Here is a 23,311-nt window from a genome sequence, read left to right on the forward strand (position 1 = left end):
AGCTCTGTTTTTCATATAGTAATAAATACTGTTGACTAGATATAAAGCTCTACAGTATATTCAAAGATGATAGTTAAAGTATTTATCAACCAGTAGGGCAAGAATACTGCCCAGTCAGAATGGGCACTGGCCTTAGGACAGGAACAAGATCCTGGGGAGTCCTTGTTACAGGTGTTAAACCTTTAGGTTTATGGAAGAGGCAGGGTGTCAGGATAGCGCCATGCTGCAGGAGAGCACTAGAAGACTTAGGACAGCTGCCACGTACCAGCCAAGTACCAATAGTTTAATGCTGTAACAAATGGTACTGCTGGATCAGACTTCTGACTTCTGTCAGCCCCGCGTATACCAAAGATGTATGTTACATTTTTATTGGGGGTTGGTGGAAATGGGTACCTCAGTGGTGTCAAATCATATCTAGTTCTTCCAAGCTGCTGCTCTGTAAGTCTTCTGGGTGTTTGGTTGAGGTGGCAGGGGAGGCAAAGAGGAGACTGCAGGTGGTGTCCCTACAGTTGGTGGATCTTGTCCATTGCACAGAAGGTTGCCCAAAATGCATGAGGTCATCCACGTGGGTAAGAACCAGATCTTTGTCTTACTCACTATTGGTACCGTAGCACCTAGATTTCTTTGACATTTAATAATGAATGAACGAATGATTGGAGGTAAATATCAGGCTGTTTCATGATGTAGGTCGTATTATTATTCAGGTATGGTGAGGCCAACAGATTAGGAGATAATGGCTATTGAAAAGATAGTTCGTTAGTCACAGTTCCCAAGAAGAAGAGACACATCGGTCTGTGGAGAGGCAACACAGGAGGGAGCGAGGGGACAACGTGGACAAGAGCCTTTGTTTGGGTTCTCATGGGAAAGAACAAGTGAGGCAGGGTAAACAGGCTCAGGATTGGCCAGTTTGAATAACGTCAGTGGGCTCTAGGATATAGTGGCTGTTTCTAGTTGCCAGATACCTGGCACTAGAGTGATTAAGTGATAGTGGTCCTGAGTGTACAGCCTGTAGAGAAGGTGATGGTGTATGGACTCTGAACTGGTTCGTTAGCACTCGAAGGCATACTCAAAGGCTAGTCATTTCCCATCTCTAGAAATTGGCTAGCCCTGGAAGGGGCAGTCTCTCCAGGATCACCAAGGCCCATGATGTCAAAGCATCAGAAACAGAAAATAAAAAAGCATGATAAATACACTGGCCACCCTTGGAAAATGATGCACATATCTTCTTTACTCTTAAAAGTCAGATGTAGGCAAGCAGAGGTGTTTTCTTTCTCTTTGCTTCCACATTTCTTTTTATACTTACAGGTCCTTGTAGCATACCATTTAATGGTAATATAATTATAACTAAGGTTTATTAAACTCTTACTATGTGTTTAGCATTATCCTAAGAACTTCACATGTATCAACCCAATTAGTGTCCACAGCACCCCATGCAGTATATATAGTTTTTATTCTCATTTTATACACAAGGAAGTAGGAGCCTTGAGAAATTACATACTTTAATCAAGGTCACATAGAGTTACAATGAGATGCTCTTATTTTCTGTGCTATACTCTATCTCCCATTCATCGTATTCCAATTACTTGCTTGTGAGTCTATTGATGCAGCTAGTTTTAGCAGCTCAAAATTTGGGACAGTTCTTCTTACTTGGGTATGTCCAGCCTCTGTCAGAAAGCAGGCACCATATAAACCTTTGTGGAATCAATAAGTAAAGCTTTCATCACCTTTCTCTCTAATTTGAGCAGCCTGATAAGCAGCCCTTTGCTTAGTGACGGTGGAGGAGCCGTCCTGGGGGAAGAAAACCTGTTTTATGGCTTCCTATTCTTTATTCGACATTCTCTGAGAATGAGAACTTGGGAAGAGAGAAATGTATGAAGCTATAAATGGTTATTTCTGTGTTGTGGCATTTATGCCTTCTTAATCTGTGTGCCACAGATGCTTGCTTTGCGGGACCTGGCCTTTAGAAAGAAGTATGTGAGATATGTCCTTGGGAAAATGAAGAGAAAGTGCAGAACGTGTTCCAACCCGGGAACGTTAACTGAAGAGACAGGGCTACTGTGCTTGTCGTATGGTGGCTTTCCTGACTGTCTCCTCTGCTTCATCCTTCTTCCAGCTTGCCACCAGTCCTGTTTCAGGTGTGCAGGGAGGAGCCCCCATAACTGCACAGCCTGCCGACTTTCCCATGTCCTGTTAGATGGCCAGTGCCTCCCTCAGTGCCCAGATGGACACTTTAACCAGGAAGGCAGCTGTACAGGTGAGTATGTAAAATGTCCAGGTTTTGTCTTCATAATGCAGCCAGACACTGTAATTAGAAACCTTGTCATAACAGGGGACTTGGGCTGGGCTGTAAATCATTGTCTTGAACTTGTAGGAGTAAAGGGAACAAGAGAAATTCTGTTCTCTAATAAGGAAGCATAGAAGGAGCAAAAAATTAAAATTGGCTTTACCCTCAGCATACAGTGAGGGGTGAATTTGTTGGCCATCATCATGGAGACAAACTGCTGCAGATTCTAATGCATTTGTGTGCGATCAGGCATTTGGTGTGACCTCTGCAGTTCTCAGTCCCACCCTCCCTGGCTGCAGCCTAATAAAACAAAAGGAGAGGGAGGTATTAATTTTTTTCTTTGACAGGTGAGTTCAATATGTTTTTAAGAGCACTTTTATATTTTGGTGACAGAGATTCTAGAAATTGCTAGTTGATATTAGTGCTGCGTTTTATTGGAATTGACAAAATACTAAAATTTAAGCACCTTATTGTAGCACTGTGTTTTCTTGTATCTACAGAAAAAAAAAGACAAAACACATTTTATCATGATTACTATTCTATTCCTAAAAATAGACTGTTGAGGCCAGCTTAAAGGAAAAAAACCAATGTTATTAAATTGTATTACATGTATTTCTAGAGTCAGAAAACATGCAGTAAATTTATAAAATATTTTTAAAATAAATTAATACTTGTTAAATTCATCTAGCCTCATGCTCCAAATAGGAAATTTACCATGAACATAGATTTAGATGATTGAAGATCAGTATGATATTTCTTCTGGAATTTTCTTTTTCCAGGTACCTTTGTAATCTCTCTTGGCCCCTGATGGGTTGCTTTTCTTTAAACATGCTATCAAGCTCAGAGGGAAGTATTCTTGGTTTCTTTGTCATTGAAATTGTCCTTGAAAACTGTTGCCTGTCCTAACGTGCTTTCACTGTAGCCCCGTTGGTTTTTGTGTGTGTAAAATTGTTTTGGGGCATAAAGTCTGAGTAGCACCAACCCTTCTGTCTCCGTCCCTGCCCGCTTGCAGCCAGCAAATGGCTGGCGCCACAAGCGGCAGGGCAACCAGAGCGCTGGACGTATTCCGGTAGGGAGGGAAAACCGAGAGGTAGAAATCATCCTGAGAACGCCGGTATCTTTTGGACGGGCGTTTTCAAAGTTAAGAGCCTCAGGAATGTAGAAGGGGTGATAGTTAATGCTAACCTTCTAATCAGCAGTTCATTTTCTTGCTTGCCTTTTTTTTTTCATAACTCCTTATCTTTTCTTGGCCTCTTGCCAGAAGTGGGAAGCGGTCTACTACTGGAAATCTGTGCATTTGCTTTCCATCAGCTCTGTGCCAGAAGGGAATTTTTTGTCATCAGTTCCAGCAAGTTGTACCTAGCTCCTGTCCCCCACCTCCCCTCCAACTGGAATCAGACATGCTTAGATGTCCTCATCCTTGGCAGAAAAATCCCTAAATCTCCTCCCATCCGCGTGCTCCTGCCTTGGCAGCACAGACGCAGCTGCAGCTGCAACCTGCCTGTATTCTATGCCATTCTTATCTTTATTACCTACACCTACTGAGACTCACTTTTTTCCCGCCCAGTGTAGTACCTCTTGTTAATTTGGTGATTTTTCTGGGGAAAACATAGCTTTGTCATAATTTTGTCTAAGGAATTGAACTTCAAATACAACTTCTGATAACCTCCAGAAAGAGGACCTTTTCTGTATTTTATTAAAACAGGAATCCAAGTTGTGGCATCTGACTCTAATGAGAAGGTTTAGTATTACTTGCTGTGTAGTATTCACCTTTGCCTGCCAGAAATTTCTGAGAAGCAAATGTCTCCCTCTTCTCCCTGCCTTGCTCTCTTTCAATTATGGTATTTTAGGGAGTGGGAGTCTTACCACTCATTTTTCTCCTTTGTCTCTTTGATCTGAATGTCTTGATTTATATAGTTGGGGAAAGTCATGCTGGCCCCTCTGGAGTATGCAGCCAATCACTCTAGTTTTTATGGTTCGAGATTCCATATTCTGTTCACAGATGGCATTTTAATTGACACTAAAAATGCATTCTCTTGGTCCGGGTGTGCCAAGCTTGCTCAGGAATCTTCAAAAGATGAGTAGTGTTTAAGTTCTGCTCTTAATGCAACCTGTGGAGTGCATTAAACAATTCATGTATTTACATGCCGTGCTGCTAATTCCAATCCCGGTCCCTGTTTTTCCCCCTAGAATGTCACCCCACCTGCAAGCAGTGCCACGGCCCATCGGAATCTGACTGCATCTCCTGTCACTCTCACGTCACTCTTACTGGTGGGAACTGCAGGACCAGCTGTAAAGAAGAGCAGTTCTTCAACCTCATGGGGTACTGTGCCGGTGAGTGAGACCTCTGTCAGTCTCAGAACCACTGGCCAAAAACTGGGGTTCTTCATGTCGGGTTTAAGAAGGCTCTCGTACCAGTCCTTCGTCAGTAGATTAAGAGTTCTTTTTGGGGGGAGACATTGGTTTCATATCTCGGAACTCACTCCACTGCTTTCTATCAGATATTTAGCAAATGTTAATGGGTTCTAATGGAATCTTCTTTTTTTCCCCCCTCTTTAATTCCCCTTCCACCTCAATTCTACCCCTGACCTATGAGTGTTGCTATTTCCCCTTAAGAACTAGATCTCTGAAGGCGGGGGCATCTCCTCCCACATGCTCACAGCATGCACCTGGGGCCTGGTACCCCCAGTGTACTTGGGGGTCCTGGTGTGCCAGGGGTATGGTCTGTGGCTGCACCTGGGGTGCGAACCCAGGACTTTCTGAGTGTAAAGTAGACATGCTAACCACTACACTATGGAGCCACGCCCCTAATGGAATCTTCTAATAACACTTTTGCAATTTCTAAAAAATCTTAGGACCTCCTATTACTGAGGATTGGTAATACTACCTCATATGCATGTGGCATACTTTAGCTTAAGACAGTAAAATATATTTTCAAAACAATACATTTTTCTGAAGACTGTCTTCCTCTTGTCTGCAGTATCTCCTGCTTCTTACTGTGGAGAACCTTGGCCTTCAACCCCGGGCACAAAAATTTAGAGAAATTAACCCCAAAATAGATCAGTTGCCTCAGGAAATGGGATGTTTTCCTCCTTATTTTAGAACTCAGATCTCAGAAAGAAACAAATTACAAAAGCAGCATGGAATTTGGATAATGATGAAGGAAACATACAGTGTTTGTGGTCATCCTGCCATTTATACTGTAAATATCTTTGGGTGTCTACTAATGGTCAGATGCTCAGAATACACACACACACACACACACACACACACACAGAGCTGAGTAAGGTAAAGCTGCTGTCCTCAAAGAAGTTACAGTCTAGAGAGAGGAATTTAGAGGCTAATGGGTTATTGTACTTTTCTTTACCCACTTTTCCCAATTTAGAAGGACCTCGAAGGGATTTTCTTGTAATAGCTGTCATCACTGCACTGAAGGGCTTCCCTGGGAAGCATTTTGGAATGCCACTGGGCAAGAGAGAAGGCGAGCATAGTAGGATCTGGTTGGATGCATGCTGGAGCAGTTAACCTGGCTATAGGGCTTGTCCCTGAGTAGGGAAGAGTTGTGGCCAAGTGTCTAGATCATAGTATGAATAGGCACATTCAGTCTGGGACAGTACTGATATTTCAGTTGTTAATTGGTGGGTAGGGGCTTAGCAAATCGAAGGCTCTAAGTGTAGCTAGTGGTGCCATGGTCTTGGGTAAACCTTCTGTTTTGCACATGACCTTAGCTAAAGACTAGATATTAGGTCCAAAGTCTATACCCTAGGAAGACTGAACTGTCAAAATCAGGGCTGCAGTCAAAAAATGCTGAAATTCAGGGCAAAAATGAATTGCAGAGACTGCAGACATTTTAGGGGCATGAAAAATAGAAGCTCAGAAAATCTAGGCTTGACACTACTGAGGTACTCCACCACTTATAGAGTGAGAACGTATTGCCAGTACTGCTAGTTGTAGTCATGACTGACTTGGGAAGTGGGAAAATGGGAGGCATTAGTGCCTACCCTTGAAGAGGGATCTGGGGATGGCAGAGCCTGACTGTTACTAGAGTTTATAAGCTTGAGTTCAGCTAGTGATTCTTTGGGGTATGAAGAAGCAGCTGCCATGAGAATTAAGAGGCTTCTGGTTAAAGGTTAAAGCACTTTAGTGGCTATTTACTGAGCACAGGGCGCTGAGTTGTTGTTGGAAGGACACAGAGAATTTCCAGACTACTTAAGGAGATGAACCAGACATAGTGCAATTAACAAACAGTACGAAGCAATTTGTGGATAATAACACCAAAGGGCCATAAGTGTTTTAGGGGTTCAGAGGAGGGATAAGTAAAAGATATGGAAGGCATTACGGAGGAGGTAGAACCTAAAATTCTTCCTGAAGAATAGCTGAGATGAGGTTAGACAGGTCAGGTGGTCTTTCTGGGTGTGGTTCCACCAGGATACAGGCACAGAGGATAGAGCCTGTGGGCCATTCACAGACAGTGAGTGGTCCAACCCGGCTGAAGAACATGGCTTATGTTAAGGCATAGTAGATGAAGTGGTTGGAAAATTTAACTTGGAACCAGGTAATAGGGAACCCAAAGTTTCAAGCCAAAAAGTTTGGATGGACTTTTGTGGGCATTGAACGCTGAGAGTTTTGAAGAGGACCGTGACTTGACTAAGGGGCAGGAAATACGCGAGCTGTGTGGGAGATGGGCTGGAGCAAGGAATGATGATGGTCACAGAGAGGAATTAGAAGGTAGAATCTTCTGATGGCTTTTCTATTTTCAAACTATTCTACATGTGGATCTTAAAATTTTATGCTGTGGGGAATTTTTAAAATGAATGTTTATATAAGAAGATTGGAAATTTTTAATTTTTAATGTGCTCTGTTCTCTCCAATGTCCAGTACCCTGTTTGAAAGTAAATTAGGTTATTAGGAAATGCATTAATTTTTTAAGGCTAATAGGGGACTATGAGAATAAAGAACCATGGGATTAGGCTAAATGACACTGGAAGTCCCTAGCCCTAGAAGAGCAGGTCCCACTAAAATGAGCTGGAAGGGACAAACCTCGACTGTCCTGGGAATTAGGTATATTAAGTAAAGGTTTTAAATAAAGTAACCATTGTTTGATACTTAGAAACCATTTGTTTATTAGAGACTGATGTATGAGTGTTTGGTATAGAAAAATGTGACCAGTAGTTTCAATTGTTGATCTTTCAGAGAAGTGTATTGATCCTGAAGTTTACTTTTTCAATAAATATATGCCCTTTCCAAATACCTCCCACTTCTCTTTTTAATGCATGCATTCATTTAGTGCTTCATCAAACATTTATAAAGCACACACTCCATGCCAGGCACTGCTGGGCTATGAGGGTGCAAAGATGAATAAGATATGATGCTTGCATTCAAGAAACATACAGTGTAGGAAGGAAGGAGATATATGTTGAATATGATATTGCTGTAGATATGAGATGAGCCTGTGGGACAGGACCCTAACCCAGACCAGAGGGTATGTATGTGTGTGGAGTGGATAGTGAGGCTTTCTGGAGTATTTTATAACTTAATTGATTTTGAAAAATGAGTAATAATTAGAGGGGTTTTGGAGATTTGGGGTGGGGAGAGCCTTCTAGAAAATGGGCCAAAGAATAGTATCTATTCAGGCACCAAAAAAGGGTTAAGTAGAATGCTAGCTCTTAGGATGGGAGTAGTGAGACCTGAAACAGAAGGAAGCAGGGCCAGGTCATGAAAGCCTTTGGATATTCTGTTCAAGAAGAACACACTTAGTTTATGAAGGCTGTGGGAGCTCTTGAAGATTTTTAATGAGGGGAGTGTTATGGTCACATCTCTGTCAAAAGAAAAACCTGTGGAAGATTGCATGCAGGAAGACAAGACGGGGGCTGAAAGGCCTTTAGGAGGTAGTCGTAGGAATCCAGATGGGATGTGAAGGCCTTTAATGAGAAAATTGCTGAGGGAATAAGGAGAAGGGGACATGGCTTCCCTAAGTATTAATTATATATTAGGTTGGCCTATGTGATTGCTATTTTGTGGGCACAAATGGTCAAATGGTAGAAATTTAATATGGCTCGACCTTATAAAGTAGTCCCCTCTTTATCTGTGGGAGATACATTCAAAGATCCCCAGTGGATGCCTGAAGCCTTGGATAGTACCGAATCCTATATATACTATGGTTTTGTTTTTTTTTTCTATGCATATATGCCTTTTCACTTATAGGAAGCACCTGAAAGCTTTTCTTTGGTATATCTGAATTACCAGCATCACTACTCTTGTGTTTGGGGTTGTTATTAAGTAAAATAATGGACACAAGGTACTGTGATACTGCAACGGTCAATCTGATAACCACAATGGCTATTAAGTGAGTATGTGGCAGGTAACTTAAACAACGTAGATATACTGGACAAAGGGACGATTTACATCCCCAGTGGGATGATGTGGAAGGGCATGAGATTTTATCACACTACTCAGAACTGTACATAATTTCAAACTTGTAAATTGTTTATTTCTGGATTTTTCCATTTAATATTTTCAGATAATGGTTGACTGTGGGTAACTGAAACCACGGAAAGCAAAATCACAGACAAGGGGTGACTACTGTAGAAGCAATAGGAGTTGGGGGATAGGAGGAGGGTGGTTGGGGATGATTTCCAGATTTCTGGTCAAGTAAATTCAAGAACTGGGAGGACCCTTTACCAAGGGCCAGGACAGGAAGGTAATATATTTGAATTTAGACAAGTTGAATATAGGGTGACATTGGACATTCAGGGGTAGCTGTCTAGGAGAAGGTTGAAGGTCTAAGTGAACACAGGTTTCTTACTGAAGCCACCAGGTGCTCATCTGCTATCTTCATTTTACCCTAAACCCAAAGTCCTGGAATGTTGTTTTTTTTTTTTAACTGAAGTGTTATTTAGTCAGGTCATTGTCAACTTTGTGGAACATTTCAAGGACTTTTATCTAAACTCAGGAAGGTGTTAGAAAGAGTCTTGTGATGATAGACAAAGCAGAAAATTATCTGCCCCAGGCAGTGCCATCAGTGGAATGTAATTTCATCATTCTTGGGAAGTTCTGGCACAGTGGAAGCTCTGGGAAAAGACCCTTTCTGCTCCCTCTATCAGGTGTGAGCTTTGCAGAGTGGTGGGATTTACTCATAGGATTTATTCTCTGGCTGAGCTGTACTTAAGATCATCAACAGAGACCTCTTAATTGCACTTGGCTGTTTAATAAAGAAAATTACATCTAATCTATCACGAAGACAAGAATAAACATATCCTGGGAACAGGTCCAATAACCTCAATGTGTTATCACATATGGAGATTTCATACGTGTGGGATTCTTTCCCTTCAAGTCTATCAAAGCAGATATACAGTTTGTGAGATTTAGGCCAGGGCCGAACATTTTCAACAGAGATAAATGAACTGGGGCGAGAGGCAGGAGTGGATAAGATTGCAGCAGACATGGTTAAGTGTTATGGAAAGCAAGGTTTTTTCTTTATAGATTTTTTAAATTAATATTTTTTCTACATCTCAATATTGTCCAACGATTTTAAAGCCTGGGGTGCTTTTTCCATTTGTTTTTCTCAGCTAAAACCTTTCTTTTGTTTATAAGAGTTGGTGAGAATTAACAAGAAAACTGAGTGAGAAATATTAAAGTGCAGATACATAAGAAAAGTGCCTTGGGCTTTGTGGAATGGCCAAAAGTGATGGCTATACTTTTGAGTTCTTGTGTAGAAAGGAGATAATTCTGAGAGTAATATTGTAGAGGAGAATACTGGAAAATTTTAAACAACTGATTTGTGAGGCTAGCAGAATTCTAGGGGATTAAAGTTTGTTAGCTTATGCAGGAATTTTTTAAAAGCAGGTTCATTTTCTTCATAAATCTGTACCACGACGTAAGCAAAAGAAGATAAATGTCAGTAAAAAAATTAGTATTTTTAGTATTTTCATGTTCTAATCCATGATAATTTCTGAGTAATGGTTCAAAAGCAAAAAGATTCCTGGCTACATAAATTTGGGAACCTCTCAGTTAAATAACATTAAGCAACTTTCTTTATTGCAGGATTTCTCAGAATGTTAAATAAACAGATGTACATTGTGAATCTCTAAGATAAGGAGGCTGGACATGATCTCCCAAACATTTAATTGCAGATCCCTCCCCTTTGCTTATTATAGCTTCTCACAGAGCTAAGCACGTGGTTCACAGAACAATCTTTGGGAATCCCTGCACTAACTGATGATAATATCTTGAACAATTTGTTGGCACTTCCTAAAGGTAAAATGAAATAATGAACCTGTCCTCAGATTGTGGACTCCCTCCTTCCCTCCTTTCCTTCCTTTCTTCCTTCTTCTTTCTATGGGCAAGCAGAGAGATCACTGAGGAGGTTTAGTTTTGCCACTCTCTTGCATGCCAAAGACCACCAAAGAGCAATCAGTGATTATCCTCCAGTGTTGAATCTGAGAAGTGTTTGCTCTTTGAATCTGTGTGAAGCCATTTGTTGACTGGTTAGAAAACCTGTTAACATTTTTCTTCCAAATCATTAAAAAAAAAACCCACAATACCCTTTTGAGGGCCCCTTCCATAATTTTCCCCATTTATTATCATTATTTCTGAAAGAGGGCCCTTAAAAAAAGTTGCGAAAAAGTCAAATGCACAGATTAAAAGAGCAACAAATCCTTATTTTGGAATAAGCTGACACAACTGCAACACTGAATAATGAAGAAAACCAATTCAAGTTGAACATAATTATGGACTTGGGAAAGAGCTCTGCACGAGCCATCGTACCAGCTTTCTGCTTCCAAACACAGTGGCTTGAAGCCAGAGAGGTGAGAACCAGTTCTGTTTTACAACAGCTTCTACGTGTGGGGGAGGTGGATTGGCACTGCCCTACATCTTGCTGTAGCTGCTCTTGCAGCTGTAAGTTGAAAGGAAGGAAAGAGACACCTACTATAAACGTGTAGCAGTTACTACCTTATTTTGATCATCAAAATCCTTTCCACCCATCCCTCTTGGCCTGGTTGATATTCCTTCCCTTCTAGGACCAGCTTCCTCTTGGCATCTCTCATGTAGTAATTCCTGGTATGCTGATTGTTTCTAGCACTTACCTAGCACTTGGCATTGGCTAGTTCATGTTCTCTGTGAGTGATCTTTTCTTGGTGTCTAATAATAGGTGACTGTTCTGAGGGCTCATTATGTAACAAGCACTGTGCTAATCACTTTGAATGCATTTTGTCATTTGATGTTAACAATGATCCTCCAAGATAGGTACTCATTTGATCTGCATTTGACATATGAAGAAACTGAAACACAGAAAGTTTGAGTAACTTGCTCGAAATGACAAAAGTTGGAAGATAAAGCCAAGATTTGAACCTACTGTCTGTGATTCCAGAATCTAAATACTTAACCATTTTGTTGTACTCTACGATACCGAATACAGTTGATTATATTCATCAGGGACTCAAGAATGATTTTTTGTTTGGTGGATTAAAAGGTGGATTCGCAGAGACTGGCATGACAAAGTGGCCTGGAGAGGAATTGTTGCAAAAGGGAAAAGTAGCAAGAAATTGCTAGTCTGAAAGCATTTAGACTGCCATGTGTACATGTGGCTCTATTGTATATTAACATTATTAAATTAGTAAACTTTAAAGAAATGTACTATATTTTAATAATTTATATCACTCTACATTTACTTTAATTTTTTTCAACATATACATATATGTATTTTTTCATAGTTGTATCAACAAATACGTATTTCTTTGTTTTTCCCTTACATATCTCTATGTATTCCCATATGTTGGTGAATATTCAAAGAATCCTAATAATTGTCACTTTTAATGACTAAATAGCATCCCATGGTGTTTGTGTAACTTAACTTGATTGGCTATTTTCTGTGGTGGACCTGGGTGGTAACTAGCAGGTAATAGATTTATTGCTTGGTCCATGGTACGTTAATTATGACTTTCAAGGCTTTAGCTGGATTAGGTCTGTTTTTCATGTTACTATAAATAGCAATAATGGTGTGTTTGTGGAATTTTATAATTTTCAAAGCAGTTTCTCACTTATATTCTCATTTGATCATTCCAAGAAACCTTACAGTGGAAGTGGAAATAAAAGCTCAGTGCAGCGCCCAACACATAGATGTATAGCAGGAATTGTTGGATGAATGAATGACTCAAATCTAGGGTTCTAATGTCTACTGTAATCTCCTTCTAATGCATCATATAGTAATTATATCAAAGATCTTTCTTCTTTGTGTGACCCATTTTTTGGTTCTTATCTCTTCTTTTTCACCTCCTGCTTCATTTCATGTGATGCTATTTCATCTCTATATTTTTTCAATTTTCTTGTGTCTTCTTTTTAAAAAAAAACAAAAAACAATTGCTTGTTTATTTTCCTTATCTTCTTCTTTTGCAATACACTTTATTTTCTTATTTCTCATCTTGTCACCCTATTTCTATTATTTGAACTATGAATTGCATATCCAATCACTCTCTGGAACTTATTCTTCCAATTTGTGTTTTATTTAAGAGGCCACATTATCTGCTGAAGGATGATTGAATATTTGAAGGTACTTTTTTTCTTCAAACTTTTTCTTTCAGAAAAAAGAAATATGACCTATGCTTAAATTGGGCTTCCCTAAATTAAAAAGAGGAAGTTGTATTTTCTTCTCCATGTGACTTTTATTCAACATTATCTTACCTAGCTTTGGTAAGGGCAGAAGGATTTTATTCATAAGTTTTCAATTTAGCAGGGATCCCAATGGAGTCAGGGTTGCTGTTACCTACATAAGAACCACAGACCAGGGCTTGAACTGCAGAGAAGGACTTTGAAGTTCTATGCTTAAAGAACATAGCTGAATTTAGACTCCTATCCTTTTCTATACTAAAGAGAGCAAAACGGGTAAGGCTATACTTACCTACTCTTCTTACACACATGTAAATCTCTGTGGTTTACATGTAATAGGCAAAATAGTGACTTAGATGCAAGCATGATAATCAATATCAACGTCAGTTCTGATCAGACAACCTACTACAGATAAAGAATAATAATAGCTAATGTTTTCTGAGTACTTACTATGCGCCAGCTCTTCACCTCCATTATGGAATTTAATCCTGACTACAACAACATGAGGTTGGTGCTGTAATTAGTAGTGTCTCCACTTTATAGCCCAAGAGACTGAGATTGGAGGCATTAACCACTTGACCCAATGTTTCACAGCTAGTAAACAGTAGAGATGGGCTTTGGAGCATTGCTACTTCAGAGGACACACATGTGACCACTGTGTCATCAGCCTTTATCACCTGATCTAGTTCCAATAAGACCTTCTCTGTTTCTTGGCAATCATGTTATTTACAACTCTCTTTGATGCTTGCCCACATGGCCTTTCCATATGTACTCTCCACACTTTTCCTCAACTCAGATCTTCCTCAGATCAGTTTACACCTTTTCTTTCTTTTTTGTTTAGAAGATTAACATAATCTGATTAAAACAACAACACAGTCAAAAACAAAGCAAAGCAAAACAAAACAAAACCCAGAAAACTCTCTTACCTTTTCTGCTCAAATGTCCTGTATCTTCTTCTCAATGCCTCTTTTTCCTCATTTCTTCCTTGTTTCCACAGTTACTGTCCAAAGCCCTGGCCCTTTTGGATGTTCTTCCCCACTCCACACCGCCCCCCTCCTGTGTGCCTATGCACATTGTTCTTCCCTCCTAACTAGGGTGTCCTCAGCCAGCAACAGTTGCAAACATCAAATAAGCATACACATTCAAATCCTTCTTACTTCTTCTGGATAAATATTCTCTGATCCTCCTTTTGCACCTATTGAATTTTAGGCGCGGCTTTCTTCTGACATTAGACGTTGTCATGAGCATCTCAAAGGAATAGTCTGAGCCTCGCTTAATGCTCTGTCTCCCACTGTACCTTCCATCGTTCTTCACACCCAACTGATGTTCCATGAATGTTAATTGAAGTGAACATTCTTCTTTTTTGGAGGTAGACCAAGAGTAAAACATAAACTACTGGGAGGCTGGGTATAAGGCACTGAGATACGTGGCCAGGAGTGGTGCTCATATCTCCTTGTTGGCGGCAAGAACTGGCACTAAAACTGAGGAAGGAACTTTGCTCTTACATTTGACACTTCCTCCCACTCCTTCTGTCTTCAAATTGTCTGACTCTTTGGGTCCTACCGCAGCCTTCTCAAAACATATATGAATTTACCAACAGTGGGTAGAAATCATTGCCCTATAACCTAAAGGTCAGTCTATTATAGTATTTTTTTAAGGGGGGGGATGATTATTTTTCAGGGTCAGACAATAGCTACAGACACTGAAAAAAAGAGTTTTGTTTTATTTGTTTGTTTGTTTGTTTGTTTTTACTTATTCAGAGCCTGTACAAAAAGAATACATGACTTGCAAGAGTTCATGGATGGGCTAGGGCCAAAGTCATGATCAAAAGGGGAAGAGAGGATGCTTCTTTCTCTGGATTTTTTTCTAGACTTGTCACAAGTAGAACCCAATCAGTTTTAAAAGTGGCATCAGAATTCAAATTCTATATATATATATACACTTTAAGGGTGCTGAATTTTGGCATAAAATCATTTCTCTTTTTCCTGGTGAGGAACAGCTACAAGTACCGATTATTTTAACTGCTTCCAAACACATTTAATGTGGTTGCATTAAAAACCTAATCGGCTGACAGGATATTATTAAAAATATCACTGTGTGTCTAAATTTGTCTTTATAGATCATTATTTATCAGCTAAGGAGTCGCTGCCCCATAAAACCAACATCCAAAGCCATTGCTTCGAGAGAACACATTTACTTTAATATCTTCAAGCTTTTTTGACTTTGCTCCAAAGATGTGAAATAAGTCACTTCAATGCCTTGTGCTTCCATCCATCATGACTGTGTGTAATCTTTACTGATCCTCGAAGCAGAGCCTTCGTGATTTGAAGAAAGAGTCAAACCGTGATGACCACATGTAATTTCCTCACAGCTGCAGGGTGGCATATTAGATGATATTGCAGCTGCTGAGTCAAAATATTAATTTTTTATCTATTTAAATTTTTAGCATATCTGCATGCTGTGCATATTTAGAAAACAAATGGAATCCAGTGCTTGCTTAAAAACAAGAAATGTGTTTATTTCAACTGAAGCTAATACTCCGTTTCTAGGCTCCCTTGTAATGTGTTCATTAATTTGTTTGTTTAAAGTGCTAATTCTCTGGGTTTGTTAGCAAGCAGGCATATAGACAAACAACTGGAACTCCATCTGCCCTCCCCCCCACCACATGCTTATTTTATACCAGCAATCTGAAACAGGCTAAACATAAATGTATCCTGGGTCTCTCATCTTTTCTTGTCACTCTTAATGAGTCTTATATTTAAAGACTCTTCACTGTAATTGAAATAGTGACAAATAAGGATTTACTTACTGAGGAGCGATGGGAGAAACAGCCTCCAGAATAGCACTGTTTTTAAGCATTTAGTGGCTGCACACTCACCATTTAGACGTATTCGAGGTTAGCTTCCTTTTTTTGATCACAGACAGGAAAGTCTGAGACAAGTGCCTTACTGCACAGATGGGGCTTTTAGGATGGGACGTTAATCCTCACCGAGGCTGCTAGATTGGTGGATTGGAAACTCAGTTCCCCTATTTTAGTAACTGTATAAACTTCTTCTCAGGTATCTTGTGAAATTGTTCCAAATATCACTTGTGGAGAGGAATGGGGGCAAAAAGTGGAGCAGGTAGGATTATGGAGGGATTCGCTCTGTGGTTTGTCGACCTCTCTGAGGATATGGCCATTTTCAGGACACTGACAGCTGTGCTCCTACAGTGTAGATACAGTAGGTATGAATTAAGATTTGTCAGACGGTCACTGCCTACCAAGAAGAATTCAAGAATTGCCTCCAAATTGGCTTAGTTCTCAGAAAATATGCCCACAGATTTTACTGTGCATGAAGTTACTGGTGTCATAGCAGTTCCCCAGGACACATAGTCACCTCTTGCGGTGCCTGGAGATGGCTCCTACCACCTCTTAATTATGTTTAATTGTATAATTAATATACTTGGCTAATCATGGGGATATCTCTTTCTTCGTTATTTCAAATTGTACTGACAAGGCAGTTGTAAATTGTCGCACCCATGGCCAGGTAGTGCCCTTTCCCTCTTGGCCTAAAGTAGATTTTGAAAACCAAGTGGTGCAACCCTTTTCATGAGCCTCTGAATTCCTAATTTCCTCATATTATTACCCCAATAATTTTTTTTCTTTCATTCAACAAATAAGTAGAGGCTACCTGCTAGGTATTACTGATTTGACAAAATTCTACTTTTTTTTCATTTTTAAAGGCATTTTAGAAGCTGACAATTTGCGAAAGGGTCATATTGGGCCATTGCCTGGAAGACGAGCCACTAGTATGTTTATTTCTTTCGTCTCGCGGGACACCTAAGATTTCCATTCCTGGTCATGACAGCTTTCCTGTACCTACGTCGTAGTATTCTTCATATTCTTAATATAACTAGTCTAGTATAAGCCCCTTGAGAAACATTCCGCCATGGGACGTTATTAACAGAGAAAGGTCTTCTACAACATAATAGAAGGGAGGAAGGGAGAGGAGAGCAAGGACCCCACTCCCCTCCCCAGCAAAGGTTTCATAATGAGAGCTGCTGTGTTTTCTTGGCTTGTTGGTTCTCTGCTGTGGTTCTAATATCTTCTCTCATTGCTAGTTACCTTTGACACAACAATTTCTCATTTACATCTGTAATAAAAACAGATACCTCAGTAGATAGAATAGAAAAAAAAAACACACACAAACACACATAAACCACTTCCCAATTGGCTTTAGCATAAAATCCATATTCATTTTCATGACTTACAGGGTATTCCAAAACTGGCCCACCCACGTCCTGCATGCCTCTTGCAGCCAATTCCCATGCAGTGTTCATGCCTCAGCCTCCTCTGGGAACCTTCTCTGCCTCCTGCACTGAGTCAATACCCATGTTATAGACTCATGGCCCTTGTACTGATTCTGTTAGCATTTTGTGGAACGTTCGTAACAGTTTCCTGGCAGTCCTGTGTCTTAATGTCTGCTGTACACTCTCTTGTTGCTCATCCTGATGTGCCACCATCTCTATTGCTCTGTGACACAGGACTCAGTTTGGAGACAGTTCTTCTTAAGGAAAGAAGCACAGCCCAAGTCGACTCTATTATTGGATTCTGACCACTCCACTGGACTGCCTCCAGTCTGTTCTGTGGGAGGGGAGGGCAGGGACAAAGCAAATGGTCTCTCTGCTCCTTCTTCCTCTTTAGCTTGAAGGGTTTTTTTCTAGGCTTGAGTGCAAAGGTGGAGCGTGTGGGGTTGTATTGATGGTGGAGGGCTTGGGTCTTAGCTCCAATGCACAGTCATTCTTTTTTTTCGTTCTATTTTTAACCAGTGCTGAGCTCTGTGAATTTAGTATCTTTGAGGTCTGCTTCTGATAACTTTCTCTGGGACTACATGATGGCCTGTGCTTCCTGGTCCAATGAGAGATGGATACAGTGGGTGAGGAAAGAACTCACTGATTGATATACAAATTATTGTTTGGTTACACATAATATATACTTGATTATTATTATACATCCAGGATCATTTTTCTGTACCATACTGAAAGCTCTTATAAGTATAGTAAATTTTGAACATTTTTGTTGTTCAAAAGAAAAGATTTTTTAAATGTTCAACCTTATGATGTAATACCAACTTTCATTAGCCAAATTAGCCAGGATTGTTCTAATATTTTTAAAATCTTAGTGCAGGCAAAGTTAAAATGAAATAGTCTCAGGAATGGCTTTTAGAGATGTAAATTGATACAAGCTTTCTAGAAAGAAATTTGTCATACCTATTAAGAATTTTACATTTCTTTTCATGTCTGTAGTAGCTCTGCTCTGGCATCAGGGTGAATATGGCATGTGTGAGTAATTGTTTTAACATCTGAGTCTCAGCTCCTCATATTTAAAATGGGGATAATAATAATGCCTACTTCATATTTTTAAATGAGATTACATATTTATAATAATTAGTATAGTGCTTAATGTATATTCAGAGCTTAATAAATGTAAGGGGTGGTGACTGGAAAAGAGTAGAAAGGGGTTAAAGCTGCCAGGAGAGTGGGAGGGAGTGTCCATAACCTAGCTTAATAAATGTAAGCTATAATAATATGAATTGCACTCTTTTTGACATTGTCTTTTAGGAAATACAATCGACCCTTAAACAACATGGGTTTGAATTGCACAGGTCCATTTATATGTGGATTTTTTCAGTAAATATTCAGTTGACCCTCTGTGTCCTTGGGTTTTACAGCCACAGCTGGAGAGTCAAGGATGTAGAGGTCTGGCTATATACATTGTTCTATGCCATTTTATATAAGGGACTTGAGCATCCTCAAATTTTGGTATCTGTGCGGAGTCCTGAAACCAATCTCCTGTAGATACCAAGGAATGATAAAAGTATTTGGAGAGTCAAAAGTTACATGCAGATTTTTGATTTCATGAGGGTGGCACCCTTAACCCCCATGCATTGTTCAACTGCAATCAAAAATGTTTAAAATTCTTATCATGGTTTTAATGATAAAAGTGGACAAATCGCAAGTAAATGTTCAAGCTATAAGAAAACTGGCAACATTTCTTATTCAATGCTGAAATATGCATCCCCTAAAAACAATGTTTACAAAGAGTCCCTGAAGACATGCGGAAATGCTGACTAGTATTGAGTAAAAAGTAAAAAAAAAAAAGTATAGATAAAAAAAGATATTACATGACAATATTTAATATAGTTTCATCTATATAAAAATCTATATGTGTAAAATTGTATAGAAAAGAACTCAGAAAAATGTTAATGTTGATATTTCATCTGAAAAGCCTACTTGGGCAATTTTTATGCTTATTTATACTTTGTAAAAATGTTCTTCATTTTTTTTCCATGGCTCACTGTAGTCGGAAAAATAAAACTCTGAGATCCCTGTTTGAGCCTCAGCCCCTCTCCTGTAGATCTGGAATTGGGTGCCCTGAGCTTGCACCTGAAGCTTGCGTGCAGGTGGTGCCCAGTGGGACTGGACACTTGTAGCTGTCATGCCTGAGTTCTGTAGTCTGCCCCTGGGAACAATACTTTTCTGATTGTAAGTCAGAATACTGGTATTAATTTTCAAGCCCTTGTTGCTCTGACTTTTGGCCTCTTTCCCTGTGCATCATTACTCATTTTGAGCTCTCCCAAGGAATTCTCTCCTACAAAGAGATTTTTACTTCAAACCTCTCAAGACAAAGGTGTTTCTTAGGTTTTAGGAATTTATTTTTCTTTTCTGGTTGGTTTAAGAAAAGTCAGTCAACCTTCAGATTGACTTTAGAACATATTTATTTAAATGGTCTGTTGGCAGCTTGTACACGACAGAGCTCGGATGGGAGGTTTGCATGAATGTATTAACAGGGGACTCCCTCATATTGTTGTTTTTGAATGAATTTGCTCATAGGATTGGATGTTCAGTATGACTTTTAGAACTGTGGAGGAAGGAATAAGGAATGAATACAGGTAGTGAACAAAAAGAGTTAGAGACCAACTTTTCAGACTCAGGTAGTTACAGCCTTGTGCATAGGGTAAAACTATCAACTAACTTGGATCAGTGTGATGATCTGGGCAATCTGCAGTTGATTGTATTATATTTTCAGGTATCATTTATTGACTTCTCCTCGTCTTTGGGTACTCACTCCATCATGCAATGTGATACGTCTAGTGATTGCCCCGATGCCTTCCTAAGACTTAACATGGAGCCATGGAGAGAGGCAGAGGCCTTGAAATTTTTGAGTATTTGAAACTCTTAAGCCCTTTCCACTGGTTCTGGTAGCTGTACACCAAAATATGAAGCAAATAGCCATGTTTGGTTTAAAGCCTCCAGAGAATGAGACTCAGTTATGAGGACAGAAGTTGAGGACTGTGAGGAATCTCTACACGTATCAGGTGGTCAGAGGTGGGGAATGAGAACCTGGCCAAGAGAAGCCCCAGGACAAAGCATGCGAATGGGGTCAGAGGGTCTTGGAGGAGAGTGGCCCAAAGTGTCATGTGTTGCAGAGATTTTAGGTAGGTTAGGAATCAGAGGAGGCCATTAGATTTGGTCATTAAGAGGCAGTCAGAGGCATTTGTAAGGGCAATATCACAGGAAAATTGTGGAGGTTGAAGGCAGATTACAATGAGGTACAGAATTAGGGAGGCAAGGAAATTGGGTGGTAAGGAGTGGCAAGAGAGGGGGTGGTTGTAGAGAAAAGCTTTTTGGGGGTAGTTGAGGTAGAACCTGTTCAGAGGTTGAGGTCAAGGAGAGTAAGGAGAGATGGGGGTAAAATGAAATAATGTTGAAATAATGTTGAAAGTCGGATCAAGAATGTTAGTGGCGGAATTAGCCATTTTATCCTGTGAGAGAAGAAATAAAATAAAAATGGGTAAAGACAGATATTTTGAGGTTGACAGGAAGGAAGGTACTCATGCTTGTTGGGCTGGATGATGTAGAAGATGAGACAACCTGGCAGGAGGTGGGCAGGGTAGGGGTGGTGACTGGAAAAGAGTAGAAAGGGGTTAAAGCTGCCAGGAGAGTGGGAGGGAGTGTCCATAACCTAGCTCTAGCTTCCTTTAGAAGTAATTACTATATATCACTCCTCATTTTAACAGCTTTTAGAGATCCTGAAGATAAGACAAATCCAAAAATATTTACTTTAGATCTGCTTACTTTCTCTTCAAAGCATCCCCAGGTGATTATTCTTTTTCATTTCTTTAATTGCACATTAGAGAAAGCTTCAGTTAGATGCAACTGGTTTTTAGACCACTGAACACCTGCAGATCCTGTTGATGCATGCCTGAGCCCAGAACTCTCTGTAAGCACTGGCTTTAAAGAGGAAAAGGCCATGACTTTTCAAATAATGGTGCCTTGAATCAGTAATGTTTCCCAAGTGTCCAATTCTAACATGTACCCGCTCATTAAGGTAATCACAAAACACGGTCTCTTCCATTTGCTCCAGCAGCTTTTGAAGCTTTTTAAATCTCCCTTTTGCACATGTAGGACTATGTTCCTGGCACTGTGAAGAAGGTATAGTAAAAGAGATCAAAAAGGCTGGCATTGTGTGGAAATCATACACTAAATCAGGGGAAATAGCCTCCTTATCATATTTCTCTCAATATAGTCATGATTGCCATTATAATTCACTGAAGGGCTATCATGGGGATTAATTTGGCTCTCAGGATATCCAGAATTGTTCCCAGTATTGGCAAAATGCTGCCCGTAATTCGAAACTCCCAAAGTTCAGAAAAAGGTCAGGGGCTGTTAGTTTGTGCACCTCTAGAAGAGTCAGCATTTTTGAGAATGACACTTTGGTTCAAATTCTGGAGTGGCTCTAAAGCCCTAGAAAGTCTTCTCGTGTGGGCAAGTGGGCACTGGATATGGGACTGGGATCTGCTTCTTGTGCAGGGAACAAGTCTCGGATGATCAGCAGTTAAGAAACTGTATCACTAAGGGTACAGAAAGACCTCTTTTAGCAGATTTCAGGTCTAGGCAATCTGTTCAATGACAGGATCTTTTAGCCTAAACGTCACTAGAAATCACAATCTCTAGCTAAAAGACTTTGAGATGAAACAAGATGTTTCTGGTCCCTAGGTGGGGCATTAGCAAGTGCAAACCGTGCTTTGACTCCTACAGGGGAAGATGGAAAGGCCAATAACCAGAACTCTTTCTTCTCTTTTCCTGGGTCTTTATTCCTTTTTCATTTTGGTGGGTAATTTTTTCTGCCTTTGGGATTGAGGATAGTAAATGGGACTTGAAGGGTAATTACCACTTAAAGCAGGACAGAGGATGTTTTCACCTAAACACAATCAAGTTCCTTAATTAAAGGATGACTGTTATATGTGCGAGAACAAGAGTCAGTCAGTGCTGGCCGTACCAGATCATTTGTCTTGTGGCTTCAATCACACCTGGTACAGCAGAGCTTCTGTGAGCTATATACAGGGTCAGGGAAATGAATTTTCATCTCGTAATTCTTCTTCATAAGTTTCTCTCTAGTTAAAAACTAAAGTTTCTTGCCAACTCAACCCAATTATCTGCTAACCGCAATCCCTCCGTACCAGCCCCCGAGACTGGTGGACTGACCCTGGAAGGAGCCATATGTGGGCGCTGAGCACTGCTCAGGGCCCCTGGGAGTCAGGGGCATATGCTGTACTCAAGTTTTCTGAGCTCTTGGGGAAAATGGGGAGAGCACTGATGATGCTGTTTCCATGACTCTGACAGTTCTTTCTGTCCCACTAGCAAGTATCTATCACATGCTGCCCTAGTACTTGAAGGTTGTTCAGTTAGGAAGGGATGAAAACTTGATTGCTGTTCTGGGCCTGGCCATTTGTTTAAAACCTCAAACACACAATTTGCACAGGTCCCAGGCTCCTGCTTTACTGCCATATACTGCCTTTGGGCTACTCTGGCTGTCTGTACAGCAACAGTGGTAATTGCAATTCCATCTGCCCTTCGGTGTAATGATGAGACTTAGTGCTCATATCATCTCTGCCTTCTCTCTGCTCCCCTGCCCTCTCCAGACTGCCATCCTCTGTGCCAGCGCTGTGCAGCTGATCTCCACAACACTGGAAGCATCTGCCTGAAGTGCCAGAATGCCCGGTACCTGCTGCTAGGGGACCACTGTGTTCCCGATTGCCCTTCTGGATACTATGCAGAGAAAGGAGCTTGTAAAAGTGAGTAAGTGCTGGACACAGGAGCTGGCAGTGTCTCATGAGCTTCTCTCTGGGGCAATAGCTGAGAAGGCTGGAACTTTGAGATAGAGGGAGAGGGTGAGGGAGAGCAGAGAGACAGAGACAGACAGAGACAGAGAGAGACAAAGAGAAAGAGAGAGTGGAGAGAGCATGTGAGAGCGAGAGCAGGGAGCACACTGTGGGATAATAAACCAGACCAGCTAATGCTCTCAGTGTTGGGGTTTTTATGAAGGGCTCTTAGGATGCTGCTTTGGAAGGGAGTTTGGCTTCACACGTTCTTTTTGTG

The 23,311-nt window shown here is 40.4% G+C and overlaps 1 protein-coding gene across 5 annotated transcripts in view; it reads left to right on the plus strand.

The window, feature by feature from the left end:
• The window catches only part of FRAS1 (Fraser extracellular matrix complex subunit 1), a 409,779-nt gene that overhangs the window by 230,200 nt on the left and 156,268 nt on the right, over window positions 1-23,311 (plus strand). For all 5 annotated transcript variants that reach the window (XM_039845532.1, XM_039845530.1, XM_039845531.1 and 2 more), the window contains 3 exons: window positions 2,114-2,254; window positions 4,475-4,618; window positions 22,855-23,007. In XM_039845532.1, coding sequence (XP_039701466.1) covers window positions 2,114-2,254; window positions 4,475-4,618; window positions 22,855-23,007 — 438 coding nt within the window. The remainder of the gene's footprint in view (window positions 1-2,113; window positions 2,255-4,474; window positions 4,619-22,854; window positions 23,008-23,311) is intronic.

The sequence above is a fragment of the Pteropus medius genome, unplaced genomic scaffold (assembly GCF_902729225.1).
Source record: "Pteropus medius unplaced genomic scaffold, Ma_sr-lr_union100, whole genome shotgun sequence".
NCBI lineage: Eukaryota > Metazoa > Chordata > Mammalia > Chiroptera > Pteropodidae > Pteropus > Pteropus medius.